The sequence below is a fragment of the Hypomesus nipponensis genome, chromosome 14 (assembly GCF_054491055.1).
Source record: "Hypomesus nipponensis isolate SF chromosome 14, ASM5449105v1, whole genome shotgun sequence".
NCBI lineage: Eukaryota > Metazoa > Chordata > Actinopteri > Osmeriformes > Osmeridae > Hypomesus > Hypomesus nipponensis.
The window spans coordinates 11900510-11915512 of record NC_140374.1 but is presented as its reverse complement, the minus strand read 5'-3'; the positions used below and the strand labels follow the sequence as shown (position 1 = coordinate 11915512).

General features: G+C 46.2%; 1 protein-coding gene across 2 annotated transcripts; it reads left to right on the top strand.

Annotated features, from left to right (window-relative positions):
* The first annotated feature begins 173 nt into the window (after positions 1–173).
* ano2a (anoctamin 2a) lies at positions 174–13603 on the top strand. 2 transcript variants are annotated; one of them, XM_084671763.1, is made up of 28 exons: positions 174–204; positions 1830–2002; positions 2520–2831; positions 3977–4075; positions 4305–4477; positions 4583–4637; positions 4767–4818; positions 5373–5428; positions 5557–5604; positions 5720–5784; positions 6371–6505; positions 6668–6828; positions 7030–7112; positions 7612–7623; positions 7899–7976; positions 8078–8128; positions 8818–8892; positions 9012–9213; positions 9300–9411; positions 9708–9765; positions 9949–10049; positions 10189–10340; positions 10554–10706; positions 11162–11214; positions 11512–11690; positions 11944–12049; positions 12228–12840; positions 12960–13603. In XM_084671763.1, the coding sequence occupies exons 1-28, from the start codon at positions 174–176 to the stop codon at positions 13601–13603; spliced, it is 4032 nt and encodes a 1343-aa protein (XP_084527889.1). The 2 variants fall into 2 exon arrangements, with proteins under 2 accessions (XP_084527889.1, XP_084527890.1); XM_084671764.1 differs by lacking the exons at positions 174–204; positions 7612–7623 and having other exon boundaries at positions 1871–2002; positions 2523–2831; positions 12228–12677; positions 12744–12840.
* The last annotated feature ends 1400 nt before the right edge of the window (positions 13604–15003 follow it).

Sequence of the window (15003 nt, the reverse complement as noted above, 5' to 3'; positions counted from 1 at the left end):
ATTTGTGCCATTGCACACCCCATCCACAGTAACACAACTTTATAATTCCCCTCCATCCCTCGAATGGTAAAGGGAATTAGCCGCCCTGCTCGCGCGCGTTAAGCCTGGTGCGGGGACGCGCGCGGATTTTCAACCATCTCAGCGCTGCGCCTCGCGCTTCTCTCTCCAACTCCATGGCGATGAACAGATTCTCCACTGGCACTGGTGAGTACGTCCCTTTTCTCTCTTGCTCTCTCTCTTCTATTTGTCATGTTTAATGGGAAAAAATGAGGAGAATTTACGATATGTGTCTTTATTATGGCTAATATTTAAATCCTTACCCGCGGTGACTCACGCTGTGGTATGCGCCAGGTGCTCGTGGGGTTGTTGATCCGACCATCTGCGTGCAGACAACTGTTGCGCCCCTGAGCGTTTAATTAAAGACGTATTTATAGAGCGTGTTGTTGTGTTCTGCGGCTTTTATAAAAGCTTTGCATTGTTTTGGTTAATGCTAGCCAACTATAGTTGCCCACATGTCGTTAAATCCAGGAGCTATTTCGTTGCTAAACTGAAGTTCAATAGGGCAGAACAGGGTCAATGTCTTGATTAATCTCTGAACAGACACGATTCATTTTTAGATAAATCACACTTAAGTTGAGTGAGCTATATTGTGGTCTATTCCAGGAGTCCCCTTTCTTCTTCCCCTCTATCTTTTTCACCTCTTTACAGGAGGGAGTATATGTTAATGTGTGGTGTGTGAACGCGCATGTGTGTCCATGCACCTGTCAGAGCAGGTATGGGCGTATTTGTATGCGTGTGTCTGTATTAACGCGTGGGTGTGAGTGTGTGAATGCATGTTTGGCTTGAGCGCAAAAGGGTTTGTTTGCTGACCTCACCGCGTCCATTAGGTGAGGGTAGGACAGTGAAAATACGCTTACAAGGACCAGAAACACGTCGGCATGATATGTTTGTTTTCTCCGACTGCCTTAGTTAAGTAGATAGGTTTGTGTTACTTATGGCTGAGACCCATCTCACGTTTCAAATGAGGATTGACGTTTAGACTTGACTAAGCCAGCCACCACAGGCAGATGTGTCTGTTTGTGTGTGTCCGGTTAGGTAATGGACACCATGTGTTTTCAGTGGAATACCACCATGGCCAGCGATTACATTATTTAAAAGCTTGTTTGGTTAGGAAAACAAGATCTCTGAGTTATTTGGATCAACTAGGTATGTTCTCATGGATGTATGGAGGTATGTTCATGCATGACTACTGGTCCAGGTTCTGGAAAGAAAGAATGGGGAAGAGAGAGGAAGGAGAAAGGGTGGAGAAGTTGGTGTGTTGATTTAATCTATCAACTTTCCCTGCCATTTGAAACTTTCCCCTAAATTTAGAAAAGGATCTTGTTCAGATGATTTGGACTTGAACAAATGTATAAACTAACTAAAAAAAACTACAAAGACAACATCCCAACATCCTCATAGATTTAGGACAGGAATCTGAATCAGAAAACTGTTTTATAGCCAAGTAGTTTACACAACAAGGAATTTACTTTGGTAGATACAGTGCATACAGTAAACATACAAGAATTCTAAAAGTGTGTGCAGTCTTTACATTATTATAAAAAGTTCGAAATGTTAAAAAAGAAAGTACAATATTTATAACAATACTGTACAGTATGCAATAAAATGTAACATATAATATAAAGTAACGGCAAGTCTGAGGCAAGGTTGCACTATTATAAGAATGTATTCTAAATGCAAAAACATTTAGATATAATTTGCCCTAACTGAATCATTGTACCGCAATCTATAGTATATGTGTTTGTGTGTGTGTGTGTCCTTTCTTACAGAAGCATGGAACGGGACAGAGCGAATGCGTGTTGCCACAGGGATGAGTGAGTCTTCATCCATCCAGTCAGAAAAGCTGCTCTCACTCGCCCGCTCACTCTCAGAGTTGGGGGCGGACACAGCCAATGGAAACCCGAATGCCAACCCCAACTCTGAAGGAGACCAGCTCCCTATGGTACGACATTATACCCCAACCCTAACCCCCTACACACCTCTGTACCTGTCCACATAGCCTCTCTTACACTCCTCACATCTTCCTTCACAAACCTCACACTATAAATGTACCCCTCTCTGCTCCCCACACATCTCTCCACACCCTCTCACCCTTCACTCCCCTACACTTCCACTAACCCTAACCCTAACTTCACCGCTGAACTCCTCACCCCTCTACTTCTTACAACTCTCCTCTCTCCCCTCTCCCTACACTCCTCACACCTCCCTAAAACCTTTTCCCTATTCTCTCACCCATATTCCACGCCCACATTCCCAAACCCTCCAGTTCCCCCAGTAAGCTATCCCTCCTAAACTCTTCCTCCAGCCACAGAGATGGACCCATCACCGTATGGGTGTGTGTACTGGTCCCTCCACACTGACAGTATGTAGCTCTGCCTATCCCTGCCTTAACCTCTCCCTCTGTCACACAATGCCCTGAACCCTGTCATCCAGAAGGGGTCATCTTTGTGATGTTGCAGGAGTCCAACATAGAGCTTGGCCGTGGACTGTTCTTCTCTGATGGACGCAGGAAGGTGGACTATGTTCTGGCCTATCATTACAAGAAGAGGCGGACTTCCCAGCCACGCCTTTCCATTGTGTCCAATGGGAGTCTGCCAATGCCAACAGCCGTGAGATCTGATGCACATGCCGAGCTGGGGGAGGGGCAAGGGGTGGGGCCGGATGGATCGGGGGAGGAGTCTAAAATGAGTCAGGAAGAAAAGGCCCTCATCAGGGAAGAGTTTGAATATGGACTGTTGGAGGCTGGACTACAGATTGAACGAGATAAAGAGGTTTGTGTGTCTGTGTGTGTGTGTGTGTGTGTGTTTACCTGTGTGTTTGTGTGTGTGTACCTGTGTGCCTTTGTTTGATCAGCTAGGATCTCTGTAAGTGTGGGTTACATGGACTGTGCTTTCTTTATCATCATGGCCACAACCAGAACAACTCTTAAGGGAGCTATGTGGAGTGGTAATTTACGATTCTGATTATTGCTGATTATCCGATTATAAGTAAGGGTCATGTCTCCCCCATCAGACCAATTAGCCACTGTCTCTGTGATTATTCAGAGACTCATCAGAGCCAGAGGTTGAATTGTTGCCGTGAGGACTATGGATCCTCCTTTGCCTTGACTGACAAAGCAGTTCCTGGTTGGATTTAATCACTGACAACTACCCATGTTGCGTCAACCTCAACAAAAAATAACAGGGCTTCCACCATAGTGGAGACTCCACACTCAAACTAAAATCAAATTCCATTCTTCACCTAGATAGTGTGGCTTATGTACAGTGTATATAACAATGTTTTCCTTTCGGTCAAACAACTTCCTCTATTCTAGACTGATCATCTTGTAAAGGTTACGTGTGAAGTCATATGCTGTTTTGGTTGGGGATTAAGACTGTTGTTAGTATATAGTCAAACGCCAGATTATAGAACCTCATTAGAGAATGATCCGGTACTTGGAAGTGTGTGTGTGAGTGTGAGCAAGCGCGTGGAGTTTGGCTGGGGGGAATTTGATATTGAGTGTAAGGATGCCAAATTGTTAGCCGTACAGCTAATCATTTGTATCAGTGGGCCCCAGTGGCCTACTTTTCCGAAAGCACAATTGTTCAGTGAATTATCTATATGGAAAATGAATATACTTGCACAATTACTATTTCATTCCTCTAAACATGTTTTCACAAGTTCCAAACAGAACAAGGGAACAGGCAACCGTGTATACAAACATATGCTATCCTTGATATTTCACTATTTGTTTTAGATGCCTTTTCTACTCTACTTCTTACATTAGTTGGCCAAGTGTGTACGTATGTGCCAAACTGGAATTCTGTGCCAGAACAGATCAAGGTCATTGATCTCCTTGGCCATCTTAAATTCCTGGCTATCATGGATATGTCCATATCATGACTACGTCTGTGTGTGTGTCTGTATGTGTGTCTAGACTAAGTCACAAGGAATAGGTTTTATTCGGCTGCACGTTCCCTGGCCTACACTCAGCCGAGAGGCGGAGCTTCAGAAGATCAAAGTGCCGGTGAAGAAGGTGAGTTTGTTACCATGTTAACTGTGAAGTTCACTCTTTGTCCTCAACCTAAAACTCCAGTCAATGAGATTTCAAATATGTCTAAATCACAAAAGAGAATTGTATCAGTTCATAGTTGAATACCACAGTACACCCAATGAATACTGAAAAGAGAATAAAAAGGATTGCTCTCACAGGCTGTTTATTTGGGATTTGGTGGGATCATGTTTTGGGCTGTTTGATTCGTCAGAGTTATGAATTGCGGGAGCGAACGGGCATTGCCGGGTCTCTGATCTCCTTGTGGACCATGCTGAACCAGCCCTTCCAACCCGACGTCCCTGACCCACAGAACAACACCAACACACAGACCAAGACACGCTCCAAGACGCTCACACACCCGTTCCTCCGAGAAAAACTACACCTGTAAATACCTGGACATGCACACAAAATATACACACACATATACACGTCCCCTCCCCACACACACACACACACAAATCTCACTCTGCTTACTATTATTCTGTGCAGGTTTGACATTGAGTCGACAGATACCCTATTTGACAGTGCCACACGCTGCAGAATAGTAAGTAGCAATAACTACAGCTACAAATACACACCATGTTCAGAAGCATGGGAGCCACAGAGACAACTACAGTGACAGTCTCACACTCTTCATACGCTGTCTTCCATGTGTGCCTGTGACCATGTCTAGGTTGCTGAGATATTGTCACGAATTACCTGCACACAAAATTGCCAAACCACTGGTGAGTCTCTCAGATCCAAATTATGACATGTATAAGATCCAACAGTTGTTCCACTGTAATAAATATCAGGGAGCAAGTAGGGTGTCTCACTGATTGTTTGATCATACAGTACCAGTCAAAAGTTCGGACACATGGAATGGGAAAATGTGTCCAAACTTTTGACTGGTACTGTACGTGATGCGAACAACGTGATACTTTGCCAACTTGTGTTTTGCTTGTGTGTGTTTGCATGTGTATCTGTATCTGTGTGTGTCTGTGTGTGTGTATATGTGTGTGTGTGTATGTGTGTATCTGTGCGTTTATCTGCATGTGTGTGTCTGTGTGTGTGTGTGTGTGTGTGTATGTGTGTGTGTACAGTACCAGTCCAAAGTTTGGACACATGGGAAAATGTGTCCAAACTTTTGACTGGTACTGTATATGCTTCCTACATTCTCATTTGAGTGTTTTTGATCTGGTAGTTTCAGCTGCTAGTTTCTCTGCTTTCTACATGATATCATGGGTCAAAGCAGTAGGAGCATCATGCCTGTCTAACCGTGTTCAACCCTCCTTCATAGGCATCACAGCATTACTGGCTAATGGTGTCTACGATTCTGCCTTCCCTCTACATGACGTGAGTACAATCACACCATCATCATCATGCCTCCTTTCTAGAAAAACCAAAGTCAGATCAGGACTTGAAGGTCAGGCTTAGAGGATTAGATGTCAAAGGTGTGACAAATCTGGCTTCTGTCCCCTCAGGGATCATTCACGAGGAAAGGCGGGAAAGATCAACGCAATGATCGACAGGTGAACCTCCTATCAGGGGCTTCGCAGGGGTTAGCACACTCCAGCAGTACAGAAACACCGTTGCTCTTTAATTTTACAAATTGTTCATCCGAGTCCGTGTTTGTGTGTGTTTCAGCTCCTCCATGAGGAATGGGCCAACTATGGAGTCATGCACAAGTACCAGCCTGTGGACTTGATCAGGTATGAACCAGACAGTGCTCTCTGTGTTCTCCTGATAATGACCACTATCACTAATTAGCTACGGATAGAATTAGCTGCTTCTTTACACAACACAATCCGTCGAACATTGTGGAAGAAGTGGACGTCTCTGTGCCCTAGGCAACACAGTGAGATAACCCAGTTCAGGTACCGTAGGAGTGTACATCCGTGGCCAAAAGTATTGGGAGCGACATACATTTTGTGTTTGAGAAGCTTGCTGGGCCTTGGCATAAAATGACTAACATAATTTCAGTAAGTCCTATCATCCGCACAGGGGAACATATGAATGAGTTCGAGCCAGGTGAAATCATTCTATCATTCTGATTGGATTGTAAGAGCAGATTGACTGCTGTAAAAGAGGGGACTATTTGCATATATTGAAAACGTTTGCCCCCAAAAAGCTTTAAAAAATACAAAATGTGACTTGTTGTATTTCTACTTATGTAGAAACATGTGAAAACCTTTTCCTCAAATACTGAACCAGCAAAATTTGCGAAACACAACATTTGCCATTGCCAAAACTTATGGCCACAACTGTGTTAACTCTGGATTAAACACTCCTCCACAGGAAGTACTTTGGGGAGCAGATAGGTTTGTATTTCGCCTGGCTGGGAGTCTACACCCAGCTCCTCATCCCCCCCTCTGTCCTGGGGGTCATCGTCTTCCTCTATGGCTGCTTCACGGTCGACACCAATGTGCCCAGGTACACACAGGCACACGAACATGTGCATGGTCCCTCTGTCACACACACACATAAACTGTACGTTGGAAACGCAACACTGACCTTTCACCATTAACATTCTCTTATTCCATCATCTGTGTGTGTGGGTGTGTGTGTGTGTTTGTGTGCGCGTCTCTCTTGCAGTCAAGAGACATGTGATGACGGTCTGAACTTCACCATGTGTCCCTTGTGTGACGGAGTGTGTGATTACTGGCGTCTGAGCTCAGTGTGTTCCCTGGCCAGGGCCTCCTACCTGTTCGACAACGGAGCAACAGTCCTCTTTGCGATTTTCATGTCCCTCTGGGGTAAAGATAGAACTGGATCTAAGTGGACACATCCCTCACTAAAATCCCTTCTGTCCCCTAACTGCGTCCCTCTAGTCCCTCTGTTCATGTGAAGAATAATCTCTGGTGCTAAGTATTGTGTAAATAGAGAGTGTTGTGTATGTGTACGGTGGGGTCATGTGTGTGTAATGTGTCATGTTCTGTGTGTGTGTTTGTTTGTAGCTGCCCTGTTTCTTGAACACTGGAAGAGGCGGCAGATGTGCTTGAAACACAGTTGGGACCTTACCAGCTTGGAGGATGAGGAGGTACAAACACACACACACACACACACCATCTTCCAATCTCTCTCTCTCTCTTTCTCTCTCTCTCTCTCTCTCTCTCTCTCTCTCTCTCTCTCTCTCTCTCTCTCTCTTCCCTCCCGCTCTCTCTCTCTCCCACTCTCTTGCTCTTAATCCCGCTCTCTCATCCTGACCATATGACGGGCAAGGACAGGGGACAGCTCGGGTCAAAAGTGCAAAGTTGTGGTGGTCTCAAAATAATCCTCCCAGCTCAAACACTCCCCTCCCCCCCATCCACCAACACACACACACTGACACCGCTGACAGCACATGCCTATAATGAGATTGGAATGTTCTTAAAGCAGTGAGCTAACTGGATGAGGCTCAGATTGTGGGGTCACAGCACACACGACGAGGGCATACACATGTGCCAGCACTCACCCCACACACAATCCTGGTCAGGAAAATGTGATGACTCATGTTGATGTCTGTCTCTGTTGTTCTGTTGCTCTCCTGCTGCATGAAGGAGAGAGTGCAGGTAGGGGATTTCTACTGTATTTACATTGAGTGTAACATACAGTACCAGTCAAACGTTTGGACACATTTTCCCATTTTGAGTCCAAACTTTTGACTGGTACTGTACTTTATTCTGTAGGTGTCTAGATCTCCTTGCTACTAACCAGACATCTTAAAAAACACACACACACACACACAATTCTGTTCAGTTTCAATAACACCACAAAGGTCCTGTGTTTTAACCTACGTTAATGGAATACTTGTGTAAGAGAGAGAGTGTGTGTGTGTGTGTTTCAGGACGAGCCGAGGCCTGAGTATGAAACCGTTCTACAGGAGAAGAAACAGAAGATGAAAACAAACAAGAGGAAGAGCAATGTACGGATTTGTTACTTTGTCTTTCATAAGATTTTGGGGGGGTCTGTGTGTGTGTGTGTGTGTGTGTGAAAGAGAGAGAGTAAAATGGTTTCTCCATGCAGCAGGAGGAAGTAGGAGGTGGCGGAGAGAGAGACAAGATGCTTGCCTCACAGGTACGACTGCATACAGGGAGCGTGGGGGAAAGGGGGGGAGGGGAGTTGCTTAATAGAGGGTTAGAGTAAGCTTGTAACACAGGAAATGTACCCAGACCAACCCACCAGAACACATTTGGCTCTGCTCATGCATAGTGTAGCTATGGTCAAATAAACCCTCAAAATGTCATGTTCAAGACTCGAGGTATGTTGAAGGAAGGAAGTCTTATGTGTGGCTGTGTTTATTTATGAAGAGGAAACCCCCTTCTTCTTCTCCGGGTGGTTGAGCCCAAAGCTGCTTACCTGCCTCAGATTAGCCCAGATTACAGAGGGAGGGAGAGAGGGAGAGAGAGAGGGAGAGAGAGAGGGAGAGAGAGAGGGAGGGAGAGAGAGAGAGAGAGCGGGAGAGAGAGCGGGAGGGAGGTGTGGGAGAGCTGCTTACAGAGGAGGTTATTGCTGTCCTTTTCTCTAAATGATAGTCTACTATTTACATATGCTACTTGTTATGTAAACACTAATCACACCATGACAGGAGGACATTCATTTCAAGATGTATTTCTTTGTCGTAGCCTAGATTTGAGCACATTCAGCACAGTTCATTTATGTCTGTAGGGATTGTTTGATGTTTTATGTTGATGAGAGAAACATGATCCAGAACAGTGTCTCAATATGTGTGTGTTCTCAAGTAATATGTGTGTTTCTCCCGTCAGAGAGAGCCAGAGTCTCTGACTATTGAGGATCGTCTCCCTGGTTACCTTATCAATATCTCCACTATCTTGCTTATGGTAATATTAATACATGTACATTTCTATTTCTATTATCTATTATATTAGACATCTCGTCATACCATAGCTGTTCTCTTTAACGGCCCTTTCCTTACCTGTCTGTATTTGTGTGGTACCAGATTGGAGTAACGTTCTCGGCAGTGTTTGGTGTGATCATGTATCGTATCTCTACGTTGGCAAGCTGGTCTATGAACCCTGACCCTGAGGCCAAGGCTAGCGTGAGGATGACCGTCACCACCACAGCCATCATTATCAACTTGCTGGTGGTGTTGGTGCTGGATGAGATCTATGGAGCCATTGCTGTCTGGCTAACTGAACTGGGTAATGCAATTCTATTTAACATCCTCTGACTGGTGTGGTTGTGGATCTGTCTTGTGATGTGCGTGGTTGTGTCTGCTGTCCGTCAGAAATCCCTAAAACGGAGGCCGAGTTCGAGGAGCGCTTGATCCTGAAGGCTTTTTTCCTCAAGTCCATGAACGCCTTTGCACCTATCTTCTATGTGGCCTTCTTCAAGGGCAGGTCTGTCTGTTTATCTGTCTACCCTTCTCTCTCTGCCTCTTGATCTGTCTGCCTGTCTGTCTGCTTGCACACCTGTCCATCCACTTTCTTGTCTGTCTGGCTGCCCTTCGGTCTGTGTGTCTGTATGTCTGTCAGTCTGTGGGTCCTACAGTCCACCTGCACTTCCATCTGTCCACCCACCTTTCCTGTCTGTCTGCCTGCCTGCCTGCCTGCCTGCCTGTCTGTCTGTCTGTCTGTCCTTCCAAAAAAATCTCCATTGTTTCCTTTCCATCCTCCCATGGTCTCCCTTTGTGCAGGTTTTCCGGGCGACCAGGGGACTATGTTTATATCTTCGGAGACTTCCGTATGGAGGAAGTAGGTTCACCACACACCACTCCACTGTCAAACTTTATTTATATAGCGCATTTCATACCAGGAGGCCACACAATGCGCTTTACAGTGGGGAAAAAGGGGTTGGGGGATGCAAACGCTTACGTTTGACACTGTTTGAGAGTACGTGTGTATGTGAAAAATGAAACTTGTGTCTTGTCTCTGCAGTGTGCCCCTCCAGGCTGTCTCATTGAGCTGTGTATCCAGCTCAGTATGATCATGCTGGGCAAACAGCTCATCCAAAACAATGTATTTGAAATTGTTATACCGTGAGTTTGAACTTCCCCATCTTGTAATGCACACTCACACACACACACACATATGCAACTACAGCTCGAGCTGTGATTCCTTACATGTTCTCTTTAACACTCTACCAGCATGTGCTCATCTTCTTTTGCTTCTCTGCAGAAAGCTGAAAAAGATGTACAGAACCATGAAAGAGAAGGATAAAGCCAAAGGAGAGGAGGAAGAGGAGGAGGAGAAGAGACCCAAGCAGCAGTGGGACAAAGATCACGCCCTGGAGCCCTTTGAAGGCCTGAGCCCTGAGTACATGGAGATGAGTGAGTCTCTCTCTCTCTCTCTCTCTCTCTCTCTCTCTCTCTCTCTCTCTCTCTCTCTCTCTCTCTCTCTCTCACTTACTCACTCAATCGTTCACCACATACTCACTCACATACTCGCTCACTCTCTCTCTCACTCACATTATTTGTCACTCACGCACCTAGTGTGTATTAAAGTGTGTGTTTGTTCATCTGTTTGTGTGTGTGTGTCCACAGTAATCCAGTACGGATTTGTCTCTCTATTTGTCGCGTCCTTCCCTCTGGCTCCTGTATTTGCTCTGCTCAACAACGTCATTGAGATTCGCCTCGACGCTGCCAAGTTTGTCACTGAGATCCGAAGACCAGATGCTGTGCGCTGCAAAGACATAGGTGCTGACCCACAACACAACTGCAGCATAACCACAACACAACCACCTACAATTCTTCTCTCATACAATATAAAACCAACATTTTCCTTGTTATGTTATGCCAAGTCAAAACTACAACCAAAATACAACCATGACACAACTGCTGACCCAGTGCAGGACTATGTGCACATTGTAGACTACACACACTAACACACTGTGTAAAGAAGTGTGTATGTGTGAATATCTTTCCTTGTACTTCAACTCACCCTCTGTCTCTGTGCCTTCCCTTTCCTACACACAACCCAATTTTCTCTTACACTCTCCAACTCCTCTCTCTCCTCTTTATTGCTCAAACTGGCACACGTGCATGCATGCCAATGCTCACTTTCTTTCGCACACCGCTCTTTTGTTCTCTCTTTTCATGCACACTCGCCATCCTTCCCCCTTTCTTCTCTCTTGTGCGCATGCTTTTTCCAGGGATTTGGTACAACATTCTGTGTGGAATCAGCAAGTTCTCTGTCATTACAAATGTAAGTGGAAAAGAGGAGACTGACAAAGTATCCACAGTTGGTTGGGGCAACAGAATGTGTTTGTCCTAAACTTATAGACTTCCTGTAGCTGCTGAGTAGGTGTGTTTGATTTGCTATAGCTGTAGGCGAACAGGGGTGGGGAATGTAACTTTACAGTTACTGATATATACTGACATGCTCACGGTAGAGACCCGTCTGACGGAGAGCTATAGACCAAGCAGTGTTATGGACTATTTAAGGAGCTTGTTCAGCACTCAAGCCACGGTTGTTCCTTATTCTATCTTGTTCTCCCCTCAGGCGTTTGTCATCTCCTTCACGTCTGAGTTCATCCCCAGGATGGTCTACCAGTTCATGTACAGCCAGAACGGCAACATGAACGGTTACACGGAGCACTCTCTCGCCTACTTCAACATCAGTAACTTCTCCCCAGGCACGGCGCCCACCTCCACCCTCCTGAAGGGAGTCTCCATCTGCAGGTTGGACTTCCGGCAGTACTCCCCCACCACCACCACCACCACACCACTCCCACCCTCCATCCTCTGAACCTTCCTAGATCTTGCTGCTTATGTTCCTGTGTCAGAGAGAAATGACTACACCCTTGGTCATGTCATTCCTTTGTCACATCAAAGGATTCAGGAACTTGTGTTGGAGACAGTCTATCTTACAGACTAATGATGCCTCTTCCCTTACCCTATTTCCTGTCCACTCCTTCTCTCCTTGTGCCCCCAGGTATAAAGACTACAGGGATCCTCCATGGGCATCTGATGCATACACCTTTTCAAAGCAGTACTGGTCTGTCCTAGCTGCCAGATTGGCCTTCGTCATCTTCTTCCAGGTAGACAAAGGGACAAGTGCTGAATCGTGTCACCCTCTAAAGGGGGAAATAACCTTAGTCGCTGTAGAGAACCTCCACAAACTCTGACATATCTTTTCCTCCAACCCTTCTACAAGGAATCTAGAACGGTTACGACTGGAGAATCCGGTCTGTTCTTTACTGTGCCATGTCTTTGCAGAACCTGGCCATGTTCCTGAGCATGCTGGTGGCGTGGCTGATCCCGGACGTGCCGCGCTCGCTGAGGGAGCAGCTGAAGAAGGAGAACATGCTGCTGATGGAGCTGCTGCTGAGCGGCGAGCAGGAAACCGGGCGTCCCAGAGGCCACTCCCCCGAGTGTGCCGCCCCGCGCTTCCCGCCCACCATCGACATCGTGGTGGAGGCTCCGGAGGAGATGGAGAGGGAGGAGGAGGACGAGCTAGAAGTGGACAGACTCTATCGGCAGAGATGTGACAGCCTGGGGACTGCTGGGAACTTGGGAGTTGAGAGAAGGGAGGAGGCAGGAGGGGAGGCAGAAGACAGAGGAGATAACGGAGAAGAAGGAGACCGAGACGTGTTAGAGGAAGGAGCTACAGGAGAAGGGGAAGAGAAGAGAGTTCATGAAGGAGGTGAGAAAGACGAAGAGGACGGGGTGGAGAAGGGAGGAGGAGGAGAGGAAGGAGGGGGAGGAGAGGAAGGAGGAGGAGGAGGAGGAGAGGAAAGAGAAGAGGGCAAAGATTTGGAAGTGAAGCCAGAGGAAGAGCTGCCTGTCAGTTTGGATCTGGATGCTTTCATGGATCAGCTTGGCCTGTTAGGTAAGTTGACAATTGACCACGCATTCTCTTGACTTCAATATTTTATCAAGTATTTCATCAATCGTTGTAGTATACATGCACTAATGCAAAGTGTTTTAATCTTTTTTGTCTGGATGCAGATTCAGACATGGAGTTGCCTACCACAGACTCCCAGAAGGTCTGCCAAGCCCCCTCAGCCCCCTCGTCCAAGGCAGGCTCGCTTCACAGTCTCCAGTCAAGCTCAGAACCAGCAGGCATGGCTCAGAACATCACAATGTTCTCCCTCAAAGGCCTTCCTCCCACAGACCCAGCCTCGAGGTCTAAAGCCCGCAGCTCCACACTGCCTCCTCGCCAGAGAGGCCCTGAATCTGGGCACAGCCTGCCCCGTCCCAGCCACTCCACCAGTCTAACCAGGTTTCAGCAGATGTCGGCACAGGGCTCTCTGCTCCCTCTACACATTCCTCTGGCTCCTTCTACATCCAAGCCCCTGTCTTTCTCAAACACTCCACTTTCCCCCACACATGTGCTCCAGTCCCCTCCTGCCAACCCTCCGACCACACTGCCCAAGCCTCTCTCCCCCAGTGAACTGTTCATGCTCAAGGGGCCACCGGGGAGAGAGGCAGGCTCAAGGGCCAAGGGCCGCTGTTCCACTCTGCCTGCCCGCCCGAGAGGCCCTGAGGCTGGGGAGAGTTCTGCCAAGCCCAGCCAATCCACAAGCTTTACGAAGCTGGGAGACGGTGTTCCCCCATCCCCCAGCGATCTGAAGCGGGACACGCCAGTGTGAGGGAAGGAGAGGTGGGGAGCAAGGAAGGGGGGTGAAGGATGATAGTGGGTGGGTGGAGAGTGGAGGAGGATGGTCCAGCTGAGTCTCCCGTGTGCCTGGAGCATCACCATGTCTCCCTCCCTGCAGCCTTCCCCCTTCCATCTCTGTAAAACTGGACTCCCCAGCCAAAGAAACTGAGCTGTCTAACTCCCCACCCCCTTTCACTTCATCGTTGGAGAAGTGACAGGTGCAACATTGATACCTTGCCACTAAGGGATTCCAGTTTTCCATAGGAAAGTTCTAGATATTTTCCTTTGTTGACACCAGTCGAATGGGTTAGGAATGGCCTGCTGGATAAAGTTGTGCAATTGACAACTTAGAACAGCCCTGGAACTCTATTTGCCATGACTGCAGATCCTTCAGACCAAAACAAAGACTTTTTCTACTGTTTCTGTCCACAGCCATCACCTTAGTCACTGCTGCTCTGCTACTCAGCCCCACGCAACACTGCTCCCTGTCGGCCAGAAGAAGTATGACATATTTACAGCATAACCTAGTTGAAAAATACAGATATGCTTGTAGTTGTATTTATTAACATTATGTATTTTGATCATATGAAATGTTACTAATTTTATTCATAAGAAAAACACAATTAAATAAAATATTTTTTTTGCTATTTGTTTTTCTTGTAAAATGCAGAGGAAGGGATAGTATGTGCTTTAGAAATCTGAATGTGCTGGGGTATTTTAAATCCACCCTCTGACAGAGTGAATAATCTTGCCAGAATATTAATGGCTGACGTTTGTTTAAATGTTTCAGTAAATCCAGCAAAGAGCATGGTGTGCAAACCTATGTGGAGCCACCACCTGGTTTGAAAGAGGACTGTGCCAAATCACTGTATGAAGCCTCGCAATCAGTCTGGGTTTACCAAGGCCTTGACCGAAAAGGTAATAGTTCAGTACTTCTGTCGTCACATTGTCATCCTGGAAACTAAACTATTCTAACGATCCAGGTGTGTGTGTGTGCGTGTGAGTGTGTGTGTAAATCCGATGTTATGTCAGTGACTTACTAGCATGTATGTAGTGTGGAATCAGGCCCTTGTGATGTACCATATATCAAAAGAAATCAACTTTGTTTTTTTTTACAACTTTACTACTTGTTCCTGTCAGTCAGCTTACTTGATTTGGAGATGTTTTGCTTTGAGATAATAATATTCACAATAATATTATTCAAAATAACTATATCAATGTGTAGTAGATACACATTTAGGTCGGATGAAGTCTACAAGCTTGAGAGTTTGGGACTTGAAAGCCGTCCGAACAAGCTGCAGATGGACTTTCCTAACCTCACTAAGAAGAACATAATCTGGTTTATACTGCTTTGGCATTTTGTAGTGTAGATCAATTATACCACCAATGTAG

Excerpts from the sequence above, each read along its gene's own strand:
- ano2a (XM_084671763.1), top strand. The coding sequence starts at position 174 with ATGGCGATGAACAGATTCTCCACTGGCACTG. Across the intron at positions 5,429-5,556 it reads CTGCCTTCCCTCTACATGAC|GGATCATTCACGAGGAAAGG; the intron begins GTGAGTACAATC and ends CTGTCCCCTCAG. Across the intron at positions 6,829-7,029 it reads GATTTTCATGTCCCTCTGGG|CTGCCCTGTTTCTTGAACAC; the intron begins GTAAAGATAGAA and ends GTTTGTTTGTAG.